Source organism: Podarcis pityusensis, assembly GCF_964106645.2.
Source record: "Podarcis pityusensis genome assembly, chromosome: 17".
NCBI classification, from domain to species: domain Eukaryota; kingdom Metazoa; phylum Chordata; class Lepidosauria; order Squamata; family Lacertidae; genus Podarcis; species Podarcis pityusensis.
The window spans coordinates 32,166,117-32,183,596 of record NC_138042.1 but is presented as its reverse complement, the minus strand read 5'-3'; the positions used below and the strand labels follow the sequence as shown (position 1 = coordinate 32,183,596).

Genomic DNA, 17,480 nt, shown 5'->3' with positions numbered 1-17,480 from the left:
CCAAGAAACAGATCAAAGAAGATCCCTCTTCTTTGAGAGTTCCCTGCCGCATCCCATGGCTTGTAAGAGGAGGATATTGCTATCTACATATATATCCAGTCTAACAGACTAGGTTGGCAGGAGCTGGTACAGAGCAATGGGAACTCACCCTCTTGCAGGGATTTGAACCATCGACCTTCTGATTGGCAAGCCCAGAGGCTCAGTGGTTTAGACCACAGTACCACCTGCGTCCTAGCCAACCTAGCAGTTTGAAAGCATGCCAGTGCAAGTAGATAAATAGGTACCGCTGTGGTGGGAAGGTAAACGGCGTGTCAGTGCGCTCTGGTTTCCGTCACGGTGTTCTGTTATGCCAGAAGCAGTTTAGTCCTGCTGGCCACATGACCCAGAAAGCTGTCTGTGGACAAACGCTGGCTCCCTCGGCCTGAAAGTGAGATGAGCGCCACAACTCCATAGTCGCCTTTGACTGGACTTAACTGTCCCAGGGGTCCCTTACCTTTACACCTGACAGACTACTAATACTGTACTGTACTGTATTGTACTGTACTTAGAAACAAGGATTGACTTTCACATTGATTTCCTGAATGTTAATCTTGATTTGCATGCCACAAAGACAAAAAATCATTTTGTTTCTTTTTATTAGTTGCTGCTGCAGGAGTTACAGAAACCCAAATTTGGCATACAGATTGTTTTGATGAAAATCAAAGCATTTTGTGCTTGGGGTTAGGGTTAAATTTTATTTTGTTTCTGAATCTCTGCTAAGTGTATAGAAGAAGAAAAATGCCTTTATTTTGTGTGTCTACAGATCACAAGGAACACAACACCAATGTATAGGACTCCTGAAATAATAGATCTATATTCAAACTTTCCAATTGATGAAAAACAAGATATTTGGGTAAGCATTTTCTTTGTACGTAGATTAGACCTTGCGTGATACCTTATTTCTGAATATTTTCTGGAATTTGTATTTGTTTAGGGAATTTCTGCCCATCCATTTCATCCCAAGGTGGTTAATAGTAAACCAATAAAGTATACACAATAACACCACTGCAATACAGACGTTAAAACTTCAAAAATGTGGTAGCGACTTAATACATATAATAAACAAACAAACAAACAAAACAAACAAACAAAACACCTTTTGCTCCTGATACTCTTTCCTTTGGTTAAATATTATTTATCAGTTCTAAAGCACCTAACATTTCACTAAGCACCGTACAGATTTAAAAACAAGGCAGTCCTTGCCCACAGGGTTTTCAGTCTAATAAAGCATACAACACACAAGGAAAAGGGATAGAGAAGGAAGAGGAAAACAGGCAAGCTTACATAGTTCTTAAAATGTGACCACCTTAAACAAACAGTTCAGGAAAAGGAGGAGCCAAAGGCATCTAGAATTTCTCAGGTGAGCCAATGGAGTGTGTGCTGTTACCTCTTTCTCTGATGGCTAGTGTTGTAGTCGTGAAAACCTCTCACTCCTTTATTAGGAATGGGTGAGTTCACTGTTAACACTTTCACCAAATCCGACCCAATAGCGTGAAACCCTTGAAATCAATTGACCTAGGTTAACCTTGTCCATTTAATTTCTTCGGTTGGACTGCCCTGACATTGGAAGCAACCTGAAGTGCTTTAAGCTACCAAACACTGTGCATTGAATTAAAAATAGACAAGACTGTGCCAAATCATCTGGAAATTTACAAGGACAACGCAACACAAGGAACCGGAGGAGAAGAGACATATAAGCAAGCACACAGATTTTTCAAGAACATTGGGAATGTTAAAGCCAAACAGGGATAGGAGGCTTGCATTTTTATGTAAGTGGTTGGTGGGAGTGGGGGGAGCCAGTGCAGTTCTAAGGAAGTACAGCTAAAAGAAAAGAGGTATTTGGAAGTAATTTCTGGCTATACTCTCAGTTTTTCTAATTGAAGCTGGGAAGGAAGAGGGAGAGGCAGGAGAGAGAATAATTCTCTTGTTGACGGATTTGATAGAATGTACTGATAGGAATGCCTTAAGCACAATGCAGTGAACAGCAGTGTTCCAGTCTTACTGGTGAATACATTGTGAATACATTGTAGGGACGTGGGTGGCGCTGTGGTCTAAACCACTGAGCCTCTTGGGCTTGCCGATCAGAAGGTCGGCGGTTTGAATCCCTGTGACAGGGTGAGCTCCCATTGCTCTGCCCCAGCTCCTGCCAGCCTAGAATCATAGAATCATAGAATCATAGAGTTGGAAGAGACCACAAGGGCCATCGAGTCCAACCCCCTGCCAAGCAGGAAACACCATCAGAGCACTCCTGACATATGGTTGTCAAGCCTCTGCTTAAAGACCTCCAAAGAAGGAGACTCCACCACACTCCTTGGCAGCAAATTCCACTGTCGAACAGCTCTTACTGTCAGGAAGTTCTTCCTAATGTTTAGGTGGAATCTTCTTTCTTGTAGTTTGGATCCATTGCTCCGTGTCCGCTTCTCTGGAGCAGCAGAAAACAACCTTTCTCCCTCCTCTATGTGACATCCTTTTATATATTTGAACATGGCTATCATATCACCCCTTAACCTCCTCTTCTCCAGGCTAAACATGCCCAGCTCCCTTAGCCGTTCCTCATAAGGCATCGTTTCCAGGCCTTTGACCATTTTGGTTGCCCTCCTCTGGACACGTTCCAGTTTGTCAGTGTCCTTCTTGAACTGTGGTGCCCAGAACTGGACACAGTACTCCAGGTGAGGTCTGACCAGAGCAGAATACAGTGGCACTATTACTTCCCTTGATCTAGATGCTATACTCCTATTGATGCAGCCCAGAATTGCATTGGCTTTTTTAGCTGCCGCGTCACACTGTTGGCTCATGTCAAGTTTGTGGTCAACCAAGACTCCTAGATCCTTTGCACATGTACTGCTCTCAAGCCAGGTGTCCCCCATCTTGTATTTGTGCCTCTCATTTTTTTTTGCCCAAGTGCAATACTTTACATTTCTCCCTGTTAAAATTCATCTTTTGAGCCTAACAGTTCAAAAGCACGCCGGTGCAAGTAGATAAATGGGTACCACTGTGGCAGGAAGGTAAACGGCGTTTCCGTGTGCTCTGGCTTCCGTCACGGTGTCCCGTTGCGCCAGAAGCGCTTTAGTCATGCTGGCCACAAGACCCGGAAAGCTGTCTGTGGGCAAACGCCGGCTCCCTCGGCCTGAAAGCAAGATGAGCGCCGCAACCCCATAGTCACCTTTGACTGGACTTAACCTTCCAGGGGTCCTTTACCTTTTACATTGTGAATACATGGGCGCATGGGCAGTACAGCATCTTGTCCTGAGGCACTCAGGATCAGTTTGTGGGGAAGGACAATAGCTCAGTTTGTAGAGCATCTGCTGTGAATGCAATAAAGTCCCAGGTTCAGTACCTAGTGACTCCCAAGTAGGGCTGGGAAAAAGTGCTGTCTGAAAGCCTGATGAGTCGCTGCCACTCAGTGTAGATGATACTGAGTTAGATGGACCAATGGTTTGACTTCATATAGGGTGGTGAAAGCAGCAGGAGAATACATAGAACTGATGGGCAGTCAGATTATTCTGTATTGCTCTGCTGGGTGTTGTGATAGGAATTTTATGGTCTTAGATATATGGTAATGTTCATAAGTGTACCAACCAAGCACATACATAGATCAGCACAGGAAGACCGACCTGGAACCATTTTGATTCCTAAACTGAGCAAATGTTTTCTCTGCAAGGTGAAAGTGAGAAACCTCCCCATTGTCTCTTTCCTCACAAATCCTGTCTTAAGGGCAAATTTAAGATATGAATAGGGTGTGAGCCTGTGACCTGGCCCAGGAACTAAGTATTTATCATTACAAAAGACTGGCCAGGCTCCCCAGGCAATCCAATCAAGTAACCTGCCAGACAGGAGATAAACAACGACAGGAGAAAAACAACATTCAAAATTTCTGTTTTAGACCGCCTTTTTTGTGATGTAGGTATGATGTATCTGAGGGGTGGTCTTCGGTTACACCCCTTCTGTGATGTATGTATGATGTTTCTGGGGGTGGTCTTGATCGACAGGGTGGGAATTTCAAAAGTCTTTATGAGGCCTTGCGCGCCATTTTTCTGGGTTCCTCCTCTCCTGTGGGTGAGGGGAGCACCCTGTTGCAACAGATAATAAAGATCAAGCTTACTAGCTGCTTTGCTTCTCAATATTCTCTGGTTGGCCTTTTGTTATTCTCTCCTACGAATAGGGAACCTATGTAAGGACTCTATATGGGCTCTTGTATACCCCATAAGGGAAAAGGGCATTTTTTGTTTACAACAGTGTCAAGCTTACCAAACTTCTGTACTTGATGAGAAATCGATTCAGTACTTATATGCACATCTTGCTCAGTTTTGACATGATCGCCTGCGTTTCCTGTCCTCATCATCTCTGAGAGAGCAGAATGTGGGAAGTGCTGAAGTGTTGCGATTATTTATTAAATTTATTGGTCGCTTTTTTGCCATGGCAGCTCAAAGCTTTTTTGCCATGGCAGCTCAAAGTGATATTTTAAGCAAAACCCAAACACGTACACACATTTTAACCAGCATATATTTTTTAAAAAATGAACTGCATTAAAACATCTCAGCCACACAAATAGGCCATAGATGGTGAAAGGCCTGATTGAAAAGGGCATGTTTTTGCCTGGCGCCTAAAGTTAAGTAAATGGCAGCAGGTGTGCCTCCCCAAGAGAGCAGGAGCCACCATTGGAAAGGCCCGTTCTCGTATTGCCACCCTCTGTTGTGTTGTGGTCGAGATACAAACTTGGGATGGCAGCCAAGGTTCATTGGCAGGGCTCAATCTGGGAAGTCAAGCCATGGTTTCATGTGGTATTTTAGCCAGGATTAAGGCAACAAACTGCGGTTAGCACTCATTATGGCTGCATGGCTGCATCAGATCATCCAATGCTGTAGCCTGCTCCGAAGTAATTGAATACCATAGGCTATTGGATGAAACGAAATAATAGCTCCCATAGCTGATTTGATTTAAGCTTGAACAACTTAACTATTTAGGAATTTGGGGAGGTGTGTTTTTTGTGTGTGTGTTAACTTCTGTATTCTTTTTTTTTTAAAATATATTTATTAAAATTTCAACATACTACAAAAATAAGCAAAAAAAGAAAGAAAAAATAAAAAGAAAAAAAAATAGAAAATGAAAATACAAGATAAAAACAATTAAAAAACAGATTAGTCTTTACATGTCTTATGTTTCATTTGCTTGTTTCCCCGACCTCCTCACACCTCCCTTTTTTGTATTCCAATTCAAATTAATTAATTCAGCAAATCCTTTCCCTCTTTGATTTTATCTTAATCTTTTATCTTAATATATTATAACTTTAAGTTATCACCTGTTAACAATCCATTTTTACATATTCCTTTATAACATTGCTGCTAAAAACCACTTAACTTCAATCCAACATCATTCTAACATTCATTAATTTTGCAGTATTTCTGTAAATAGTCTTTAAATTTCTTCCAATCTTCTTCCACCAACTCTTCTCCCTGGTCTCGGATTCTGCCAGTCATTTCCGCCAGTTCCATATAGTCTATCACCTTCATCTGCCATTCTTCCAGAGTGGGTAAATCTTGTGTCTTCCAATACTTTGCAATAAGTAACTTCTGTATTCTTTCCCTGCAGGCATTGGGTTGTATCCTCTATCTGTTGTGCTTCAGGCAACATCCATTCGAAGATGGAGCTAAGCTTCGAATAGTCAATGGAAAATATTCAATTCCTCAGAATGACACAAGATACACAGTGTTTCATGATCTCATTCGTAAGTTTAAGTCTGTAATGCTAAAATCACTTGGGGCAAATGAAAGGGGAATGAACCGATGTATGAATTTAGGGTTCTTTTTGTTTGCTTCCTTTGCAAAAATGCACCTTTTTAAAAATAGTTTCTGTTCATGTAATTAATGGGAAATGACAGTATACATGCAGGTTGAAGAGAAAATCCATGAATATAAGAAATTAGAAGTGGCAGTGAAGTTAACCGTTCCATCTTTTTATTATTTGAGTGTAGTGTTGACTTTATTTCAGTGCACAGGTAGGCGATTTATGGCCCACCCGATGATGTGTACTACAACTTCCATCAGCTCAAGCCAGCATGGCCAGTGATCAGAGATGATGGGAGTTGGGAGTCTTAAACTTTTGGAAAGCGCTAGTTTAGGGAAGCCTTGTTCTAGCATATGTGGAAGGGATTCACCACTCCTGGGTGACTAAAAGTATTATACAGCCCAGCATGTTCTGAGCTTCTCCCTTTTCTTAGAGAATTCTCAGCTATTCACAGTTCGAAGCCCTTGATCACTGAAACAATTAAAGCCACATCTTGTGGTATAACTGAAGTTATGCAAATATTTGTTAGCCAGGTCTTTTACCCATGTTGAAAGTCTCTTTGGATGACTGGCAGGATAGAAATCTTAGGCCAGGGGAAACCAGAAATTTGTCTTTGAGATCTGCAGATTAAACCCCTGTTTCAGTAATCTGTTGTGTCATTTTATTAGGATCGAGTCTGAAAGTGAATCCGGAAGAGAGGCTGTCTATCACGGAGCTTGTGAATCAATTGCAGGAGATTGCAGCTGCTAGAAATGTGAACCCGAAGTCGCCTATCACAGAGGTAATTGGAGCTATTGAGCAAAGCCTTATGGTTTGGGGTCCTCTGCCCTGAACTCCAAATCGCTCGTTGAAGATGCGCCAATGTTGGAATAAGGCAAATAGACTGGCGTGCTTCGTACAATTCTTCCAAAAGCAATGTTGTCAAATAAATTCTGTTCTGTTTCCCATCCTCTGGACTCTGATCTCAGAAGTCAGGGAATAAGGGGAATAAATAGCAGGTATAGAGAAACCCCAACCTCGTGCCCCTCAGCATTTTGGACTACAATTCCCATCATCCATGGCCCATTGGCTATGGAGACTGAGGCTAATGGAGGCTGTTAGTGGGCATGAGTTTGGGAGAGGCTGGTAGAGAGCAAGATCTGCTTCATTTCTAGTCATCTTGGCATTTGCACGTGAATAATCTTTTTTATTATTTCTGGACTGCTTGAAATATAAGTGCTGATCAAACTTTGCAACATTCCCTTCCCGCAATCTACCAAACGCATTTGGTGCTTCGCATACAATGTGACGTTTGCATCCGTCTTGTAAAGTAGATCAGTTCTATCTCTGTATTGCAGAAGAAGCAATATGAGGTTGGGCTGATAGGAAATTGAGAGGGTGATAGTTTGCCTAAAGCTACCTTGCGAGATTGCTTTTGGAGGGCAGAGTTGAAACAAGGACTTTGATGGTGTAGAGGCTAAGAGCTTGAGCTCCAGTCATCAGCCCTTTTGGACCTGGACTCTCCTCTGACCACTGTGCTGTGTTATGGGACCCTCTTTAACACACACACACACACACACACACACACATTTACAGTGGTACCTCTGGATGCAAACGGGATCCGTTCCGGAGCCCCGTTTGCATCCTGAGTACAACGTAACACGCGTCTGCTCGTCTGCGTCTGTGCAGGTCGCGTTTTGCCGCTTCCATACATGCGCATGATGTCATTTTGAGCATCTGCGCATGCGCGAGTGGTGAAACCCGGAAGTAACGCACTCCGTTACTTCCGGGTCGCCATGGAGCATAACTTGAAACGCTCAACCTGAAGCATATTTAACCTGAGGTATTAAATATACCTGTATATATTGACTTTTCTCTAGCTTTGATGAGCTATCTTGGCAAGTATAGCTTGTCATGCAGTGCTGCGGGAAGTGGTATGTGCTGACATTTCCTCTTCCAGAGTAAAGGAGCATTATCCTCCTTCGTACTTAATTGACCTTCATATAAAGATTTCTGTTTTTTTCACCTCAATTAATTTTTCTGCCAGCTTCATTAGATGAAAAACTCAAATGAATAAAATAGAGAATAGTGGTGGAACCCATTTTATGGCCAGGATACAATTCGTTTGTGGATCCCACCTGGCAAGTGGCTTTAAGATGCTCTGTATTGCTTGTACCCTTTGGTGGGATGTGTGTTTGAAAGAGATCAAAGTACTAATTCTGGAAATGACTGCTTTTCTTTCCAGCTCCTTGAACAAAATGGAGGCTATGGAAATAACGCTCTGCCTAGGACATCTTCAGCTGTAGTAACACAGAACTCAAAGCCAGCAGGGCAGCTCAACAACATGTACAATGCAGGTATATTCCCAAATATTCCCCCCTCCCTCCTTTTTTTAATCAGAGCTTCAAAATATGTGAGATCTCCCAGTACCATGTCTGGTTGTACTTCTTGGCAATTTCTTTTCCGACCATTTGTTTAATAATGGGACTAAGCCTTTCTAAAGAAATGCAAAAATATAGGAGAGAGTTTAAGTGTACCACCAAATTGTTTGACACTGAAGCTAATAGACTGAAATTGTGCTCAGTTACTTTTCTGTGCCCTTGGCTCTTAGGTCTGACGGTAGCCGAATGTGACCAGACTTACAGCGGATTCTTTGATATTCTTAGGGGCGGGACGGAGAGGTTTCTCACAAATATCAAGGACACATCTTCGAAAGTTATTCAGTCTGTGGCCAAGTAAGTAGAACTGTAACTGTGCTGATAAAGGGAATGCAGATCCACAAACATAATTCACCTCTCCCTCGGTGCATTGGGTATTTTATGTACTGTGCCTTTCCCGCCCCCACATGTGGTTTTTAAAAAGAGATGGCCTTCTCCAAAACTTGTGAAAAAGCAGGAAGGGGTGGGTTATGATAGGATCAGCGGATGAATCTCTGCTTTGGGCACTATCCTGATTCAAGATATTGTGGTTATGTGGTTTTGGAACTTCCAAAACGTTTGGAAACCAAGGCGTGGCTTCCAGCTGGCTGCAGGAAGCTCCTGCAGCCAATCGGAAGCCACGTCGGACATTCGGGTTCCAAAGAACATTTGCAAACTGGAACACTCACTTCTGGGTTTGTGGCGTTTGGGAGCCAAAACTTTCGACTTGCAAAGTATTTGGGATCCAAGGTACGACTGGAAGAGGCATTTTATGTGTGCAAAGTTGTGTCTATCACTAGAAAAAGCTGCTTTAAAAAAATAATCCCTAACCTGGTTTATACTGCAAATGTTACATTATTGGAGAGGTTTGAGCTCTCATACTGAGAATATTGTACTGACACAACCACACAAGTTCAGGGCAGAGCTAGATGCAATAGTGAGCATAAGGTCTGCTGCCCTGCTCAGCAGCAAGGTTTCTGGTTTGACTCCTACCCTTCTGTTTCATGCAGTGCAACTTGGCACTGTGACAACCTGCAATTCCATGCCATCTGGTCCACAGACCACCTGCTAAAAGCAAGTGGCAACGTGGGATCCTAGCCAGGATAGGTTAAGAAATATGTAATATCCCAGTAGCTGAATGTTTAGAAGGAACATTTGAAGCATAGCAGTTTCTGATTGGCTTGACTCCCCCACTTGTAAAAATAAACTTGTGAAAGGCACAGAAATCCCCATCTACCGAGCCTGGCAAGCTCCAAATGTTATTGGATGTTCCAAATTAGCTTGTTTATTTAGCTGTCTTTATATTGCCTTTCAGGGCCAAAAAGGGGTGCCTCTCAATTAAAAACGTAACTATTTAAAACCTAAAACAGTAACTATAAAATGTAGCGCATAAATAAAGTGCAGTAATTAGAATCAGCAAGTTCATTCATTTTAAAAGCAGATTGGAATAGTGAAGTCTTTAAAGACTCAAGTTCACAGCCAGACACGCAGCTGGGTGGAATGTCCCAGGGACAGGGCTACCACTGAAAAGGCCCTGTCTCTTGTGACTGCCATACTTCAGTTTGTGGTGCAAAAAAAAAGGGGGGGGGGAATAGGGTGCTTAACATATGTATGGTTTGTTTGTTTCTTTAAGTAAAACATGAGCTTATTATAAATACAAAGAATAGTACAGCTCTAAACCCATAAGGATCAACAGTAAATCTGGCATTTAGCATGTGATTGCCAGCTCATTCAAAGACTACCTGGAATAAAAAAAGGTAGGAACCGGTCCCTACAAACTAAAAATATGGAACAGATTAGCTACTTTTTGGGGTGGGGGTGGGGAGAGAGGGAGCACACAAGCATGGGGCTACCATAGGAAAATTCTTGCTACTGGAAGCTGCCAGTTGAGCTTCGAGACAGCTGAGGAACTCAAGCGTGGCCCCCCCCCCCGAATATAAGCCAGCCTAACCCTCCTGGCGATGCCAGACTACAGCTACCCTCAACCTCAGCCAGCATGGCCCATGTTTAGGGATGCTGGGAGTTGTGGTTCCAAATATCTGAAGAGCCTCAAGGTTAGTAGAAGGGATTCTCCAACACCCTGCTTCCCTGTAGTTTTAAACGCAAGAACTGGTATAGTTAATCATGCATGGAAGTTTACCAGTACCCAGTGGAACTCTTTCAACATGGGTGCCTCATGGTGACGGTTGTGTCTATAATCGCAGTGCAGTTCTAGGTGTCTGCAGTGTGCTTGTGTTCTGGGTTCGCCAGCCTTTATTTACCTTTCCTGTTCAGATGATTGGCAGCCACTGCAGCTGGAAGGCATCAGTGGGGTTTGGGGGCACAATTTCCTAGCTGAATGCAGAGGCATAGCATGGGGGGTGGGGGGGCACATTGCCCCAGGCACTGTTTTTGGAGGGGCGCATGAGCTGTTGCGGCCTTCTCATGCCATTCTCCAGCTGGAGGGTGGCTTGAGAAGGACGCAACAGGCATGCGTCCTGCCAACCCTGCGCCGCTTTTGCAAGTCCCAGAAAGCGGTGCTGGGCTCCCAGGGCGATGTCGGCCCAAATCGGCTGGCTGGGCTCCGCACTGCACAGCTGGGCAGGAGGCACAGCCCAGCCCTGCTTAGCTCCAGTGGGTGGGGGTTACTCCAGTGGCATGCCCCACCCTCGTGGTGCACCGCATGCGCCCACCCCACCCCCAGGCGCTACCAGAAAATGCTCTGCCACAGCTGAATGGTTATTTATAGCATGGGTTCCCCCAAAGTGCTGTACCTACATGTACTTCTGTGGCAACTTGGGAGAACTGGCAGAAAATGTTGATTTCGGGGGTAGGGCATTCCTCTTGCCCCTGGCACCCATCAGCTGAGCCTCTGTAGACAGAGACTATGGAGAGGGAAAGCCCTTGTCATAAGGCACTTAGCTAATAAGTACCGTGTTTTTCTGTGTATAAGACGCCCCCATGTATAAGACGCCCCCTATTCTTGGGGACTCCAAATTAAGAAAAGATCCCTCAGCACTACCCGTGTATAAGATGAGCCCATAGCTGTCAACCTTCTCTTTTTTTGTGGGAAATTCCCTTATTCCAGCGCCGTTTCCCACTGCTTCCCGCTGCTATCCCAGATTGTTAGATACCCCGTAGACTGTCCCTGGGACAGGTGAGGCTGCTGATCCCTTATTTTCAAATCTGAAAGTTGACAGCTATGGACGAGCCCCAATTTTAAACCTAATTTTTTGGTAAAAAAAACCCTAGTCTTATACACGGAAAAATACGGTACATTAAACTTATAGAGAGGCTTGAGGCTTATTACTGTGGAGTGATTATGACCTCAAGGTTAAGGTAACCAATGGTAAGTCATCTTCCATTCACCTTTTTCATGATGCAGTTTTTGTTGGTTACCCAAGGGCAGAGGCCTCATAGGCCCAAGGGTAGATCAGCTGGCCCTCCTCCCATCTTCCTGCTCTCTCCCAAGCGTGGCGCTCGAATGCTAGCCGCCGTCTTCTGCCAGAGAGAAACCCCTCTGGGATGGACTGGAACCGTCTCTTTCAAGCAGGGCCTTTCCTGGGCAAGGTGAAAAAGCTGACACTTCAGTAAAGGTCTTTTGAGGGCCCAGGTGTGGATGGACTTGACCATGGGGAACTGGTTAGTGACGCTAGGGAGAATTGTACAGCACCTGAGTCAAAGAAACCCAAGCCAAAAGCAAAACCCCACTACAGAATTTGTGCTTGGTTAGTTCTTAATGAGCCCAGTCATATTGCTAGTATCCTCCGTGCTGAAATCATGCTGTGCAATAAATCAAAGGCTCTTGTATGTACATGTTATGAACGTAAATAGTAAAAAACTGCATTTTTCCACTGCAAAATGGTGAGCTATTGTGGTAATCTATAAAACCAAAGGAAAGGGTTTGGTATGAATTTTATGTTCTCGCTGTTAAAGCTGATGCCATATTTAACTTATAGATACCGTATTTTTCGCTCTATAAGACGCACCAGACCATAAGGCGCACCTAGTTTTTGGAGGAGGAAAACAAGAAAAAAAATATTCTGAATCTCAGAAGCCAGAACAGCAAGAGGGATCGCTGCGCAGTGAAAGCAGCAATCCCTCTTGCTGTTCTGGCTTCTGGGATAGCTGCGCAGCCTACATTTGCCCCATAAGACACACACACATTTCCCCTTACTTTTTAGGAGGGAAAAAGTGAGTCTTCTAGAGCAAAAAATATGGTAGATACCTGCTTGCTCCCCAAAACAAATAATTTGCATGAGCAGCGTAAAGGTTTATTTATTGGCTTTCTTAACACACATCCCTTCACCACAAGGCCCCTGGGCAGGTTACAACAACATAGCACATTGCAGCTCATATCTTTTTAGCCAAAATATATTTTATCTCTACTGAGGCCCAGATCCGAAGAACTATGCATGAGCTCTACACTTCGAAAGGGGTCTTGTAGCTGGTGTTTGCTTGTTGCTTTTTCTTTGTAACATGGCACTGAAAGGAGTTTTGAATAGCAGACTTGCTTCCACCCTCACCCCCAGCATTGCTCTAAAGAGCAGACAGAATGCCTTCCAAGGAAAAACAGGAATAAATAGAAATCCCAGTGCCTTTTGGGTTCGCTAACAATAATTTTTGGAACCCATTTTAAGTAATCTGGGACACCGTAGGTGATGAAAGGTCTTATGTCTGAGGTTTTGTAATTCTGAAACTGCAGTTTCCATATTGCTAGTATGAGATAATTTCCAAACTGTGAGAATTACCACTTGCACCATAACCATATGTGTGTTTACTTGGAAGCAAACTGGTTTGAGACTGATGGTGTGCCAAGTAAATATGATATTGGGGGTACGTAGGCAGGGAGATCCATTGTCTCTGTGCAACTGGCACACATCACTGAAGTGCAACATGACTAACCAGCCTCAGCGGGGTATTAGGAATATTCATGCAAATCGCTTTTGAGCTAAATGAAATGCCATTCCCTTGACTCCTGATGAGGTTTCTATGTTCTGTGTCAATGTTGCATTTGCTTAACGCTCCTTTCAGTTATGATATGAATTGGTTGGATGTATAGTATCACTTGAAGCTCAAACCTTAAATTGCTTCTTATTTTCTTTATATATTTTGCCATTAAATGGTTTTCAAAGCAATGCAAACAAATGAAACTGCAATGGCTAGTGCTCTTTTTACTTGTTTTTTTAGGTTCCTAGCATTAATGGTTTTCATTACCTATAGTAAAGGTAAAGGTAAAGGGACCCCTGACCATTAGGTCCAGTCGTGACCGATTCTGGGGTTGCGTGCTCATCTCGCTCTATAGGCTGAGGGAGCCAGCGTTTGTCCACAGACAGCTGCTGGGTCATGTGGCCAGCATGACTAAGCCGCTTCTGGCGAACCAGAGAAGCACACGGAAACGCCGTTTACCTTCCTGCCGGAGCGGTACATATTTATCTACTTGCACTTTGATGTGCTTTCGAAGTGCTAGGTTGGCAGGAGCAGGGACCAAGCAACGGGAGCTCACCCCATCGCGGGGATTCAAACCGCCGACCTTCTGATTGGCAAGTCCTAGGCTCTGTGGTTTAACCCACAGCGCCACCCACGTCCCTATTACCTATAGTAGTGTTTTCCTAATGTGACTTAAGGCATTCGTTAAGGAGGGAAAGCAAGATTTGTTTTTCAGAGGGTTATGAGATGGTTGTTTTGGAGAGGGCTTTCTCTCGTTCTCTTTTTATTTTGCATCTTGATTTTGCGTGTGACGCTTATTTCCTTGCCCATTTTTCCCCCCTCCTTCAACTTTCATCAATCCATGCCCACGTTCTTAGCAGTCCAAGGTAAATATGCCTCAATTGTCTGTGTTCTCTGTGTTGCATGCTAACAGGGTTGTCTTAACCTGCTAACATTAACTATGTCATACTGAGAAGTTTCTGAACTCTCAAGTTATACATAAGAGATGACACACTAATCGTGCTCAATGCATTGGCCCCTACACATTGGTAGACCTACAACAATATGAATAAGGGATTGTCCTTTGGCTGCCGGATTTTATTCTACTTAAGTATCTTTTGATAGTCTTAATACATGTATAACTTCAGAGCTTCTGGTTTTGTTTTGTTTTTAAAAAACAAATCTGCCAAATTTCTACATCTTTTTTTCTCTTGATGCTCTAGGAGGCTTAGTTTGGTCAGAATTGAGTATGCACTTCTGGAGTTAACGCTGAATGTATTACTTCTGGTAAATGAGTCACCATGGCCACTAGAGGGCCGTGAAAATTTGTGTCCTGGGCTTTTTAGACTCGTCTACCCATCTGAAACCAAAGGGACACATTGGTTGCCAGATGTGAAATGTATTGGCGTTATTTTTAGCTGTCGTACCCCACTACAAAACCAGTTAGTAGGGGATGCTGTGGGGTAAGGGGGAAAGTCCCATTGCACCAGCAGACGTCTTTCTGCGACCACAATAACTTAGCTGAATCCTGCCCTACATCTCTTAGTCCAGTTCAGTGCCAGATTTACATATAAGCTAAACAAGCTACAGCTTAGGGCCCCATTCTCTTGGGGGCCCCCAAAAAAATTAAAGGAAAAAAACCCTGGGTGTACATTTCCAAAATATAAGATAAAAAACAAACAAAATAAAATAAAACCTACATACAGCAACAGTGTTTTGTGTTGTGTAGGCTCCTATGGTGTAAGTAATGGGCCCCACATATGGCATATATTCAACACAAAAAAAACAGTGACAATTTGTTGTTGACAAAGGAGAGCTAGACATATAAAGGACCCCATTACCTTCAGTAGCTTAGGGCCTCATCAAACTTAAATCTGGCCCTGGTCCAGATAGTAACTAAGGAATGATTGGGAGACAAGTTTTAGCTGGTCTTAATATGCAAGGCAGGTTTCGGTGCATGTTGAAGAAATGGAAGCAAAATGTTGCAGGGCAGGGCACACAGGGTGGTGGAACTAAAGACAATAAAACCATAACCACCACAATGAACACATGTTATTTCATGGTGAGTACCTTGCTTCATCTAGTCATCTAGTCCAGGCTTCCTCAAACTCGGCCCTTCGGATGTTTTTGGCCTACAACTCCCATGATCCCTAGCTAGCAGGACTAGTGGTCAGGGATGATGGGAATTGTAGTCTCAAAACATCTGGCCGGCTGAGTTTGAGGAAGCCTGATCTAGTCCAACCCCCTGAAATGCAGGAATCTGAGCTACTTCATATATGACAGGTGGTCATCCAACCTCTGCTTAAAAACCTCCAAGGAAGGAGAGTCCGCCACCTCTCGCGGGAGTCTGTTCCGCTGTCAAATGAAGTGTTTCATATGGACTTGGACCACAAGTGTGAATGCTTAAAAGAAAGTCGGTGTCCTTTTCTAAAAGCACCTGTGTGTGTGATTGACTGACAGTACAGTCAAACCTCTGTTGTCGAACGTAATCCAATCCGGAATTGGGAACGTTCGACTTCCGAAACGTTCAGCAACCGAGGCGTGGCTCGTTTGGGTTCTGAAAAATGTTAAAAAAACCAGAGCATTTACTTCTGGGTTTTCGGCATTCAGGAGCTGAAACGTACGATAACGGAGGCTTTCAGGAACTGAGGTTTGACTGTACCTAGCTGGCAACACATAAACCTATTCTAGTTTAGGAATATTCTTTCATGTTGAGTGGAGACACACACAACTGATTAAAAAGTAGTGAAACAGAAGACAGGACTGACCAGCTGACCTAAACATTGAGCAAAATGGACTCCATCCAGGGACTGTACCACACTGGACTGTAAATGAAGGGGTGGGAAATAATTGTATTTTTTAAAGTGCTTTCTCTGTGTGCACACATATGTGCAAACACAACTTTCTATACACTGTGGAAAGGACTAGACTACAACTGCCATCCCCAATGTGCAAATTTTCTACTTGCTGGGAGTTTTCCTAACATAAACAGGGATATTTAAAAAATGAAACTTACCTCCAAGCCCCCACCCTGCCCAGTAGGGCTTTTGTTAAAAGAAGGAAACTTGTGCCTTCCTGGAATGTGTGTGGGAAGTTTTTGTATCTTAAGGTTATCTGTTTGGAGAGAGGGCATGGGTTGTGCTTGCTCTGTAGTATTTTGCCTCCACAATATTTCTTTAACAATGCCAATCCTCTATTTCAAATTATAAACACACTTATAAGGAGTCTAAAGGATACCTGTGGTGCTGACCTAGGTTAACCTGCTTCTGTTCAATTCTTCTTATTTCTGTTCACTTGTTTGCTTGCGACTGATACACCTTTATGCTGGTTTATCAATAGTATTTTGTGTATTTCCACTTAAAGTGCTAATCCATCTCTCTTAGTTCAGTTCTCTTTTAAGGGAGGCTCTTTCTGTGCACTCATGAATTAGTAACGTCTTTGTTTTTTGCTTAACCATAGAGCAGGGCAAGGGAACCTGGTGCCCTCCAGATGTTGTTGGACTCCAAATCCCAGCAGCCTTAGCCAGTCAGGCCAGTGGTGAGGAATGATGGGAGCTGTAGTCCAATATTTTGAGGGCCACAGATTCTAAAGCTCTGCTGTAGAGACATTCCTAAATCTTTTCCCCTCTGTGTAAAACCTTGTTACTAGTGGCCAAGTGAAGCATAAACTGGGTTAGGTGAGTCAGTGTTGTGGGAACCTAGGAAAGCCCCAGAAATCATATTTTGTTTGAACCCTCTCCAAAAGTGGTAGAAGAATGAGAGAAGTCATCAAAATTGTATTGCTTTGTATAGTCCTGATTTTATTTTTTTTAATAAGGCATGTACACACTCCTACATCTAACCCCATCAGCTCATTGCCAGATCCTCAAGATGCTACACCGACTCAGCAGATCTGAGAGGTGGGAAGCAGCTTGTCAATTTCATATTGGTGGTGAACCTTGGTCTCAGCATTGTAGCTGTTGGCTCAGTGGCACCAATAATGTGCCCCTTGGCCTGTGGATTGCAGAAGGACCATACAAGGGGCATAGCTGAGTCAAGGCTAGCAGAGAGCTGCAATATTGCCTATGAGCCTCCTGCACAACATAGTATATGAACTTTCCCTGTTAGCTCCGGAGGTGGGAACAATGATTCAGTCATTTGCCACTATTCATTGCAGTAAGGAGGGGAAGGAGAGCAGGGTGTATCTGCCCACTTCATCAAGTCAAGGAAGCTTCTACAGCCGCTGTGGCTTGAAGTTAGTGCTGCAGTAGCCATGGGAATAATGGGATATTAACCTCACAAACCTTTCGTGCAGATCAGTCTTGCCCATCCGAGTGCCCTCCAGGCATGGGGACTACAACTTCCATCATCTTTG

The 17,480-nt window shown here is 43.6% G+C and overlaps 1 protein-coding gene across 3 annotated transcripts in view; it reads left to right on the top strand.

Moving 5' to 3' along the window:
• The window catches only part of GAK (cyclin G associated kinase), a 74,240-nt gene that overhangs the window by 26,321 nt on the left and 30,439 nt on the right, over positions 1–17,480 (top strand). For all 3 annotated transcript variants that reach the window (XM_080986682.1, XM_080986681.1, XM_080986680.1), the window contains exons 7-11: positions 803–892; positions 5,629–5,764; positions 6,492–6,604; positions 8,048–8,159; positions 8,414–8,537. In XM_080986682.1, the coding sequence (XP_080842808.1) occupies positions 803–892; positions 5,629–5,764; positions 6,492–6,604; positions 8,048–8,159; positions 8,414–8,537 (575 nt within the window). The remainder of the gene's footprint in view (positions 1–802; positions 893–5,628; positions 5,765–6,491; positions 6,605–8,047; positions 8,160–8,413; positions 8,538–17,480) is intronic.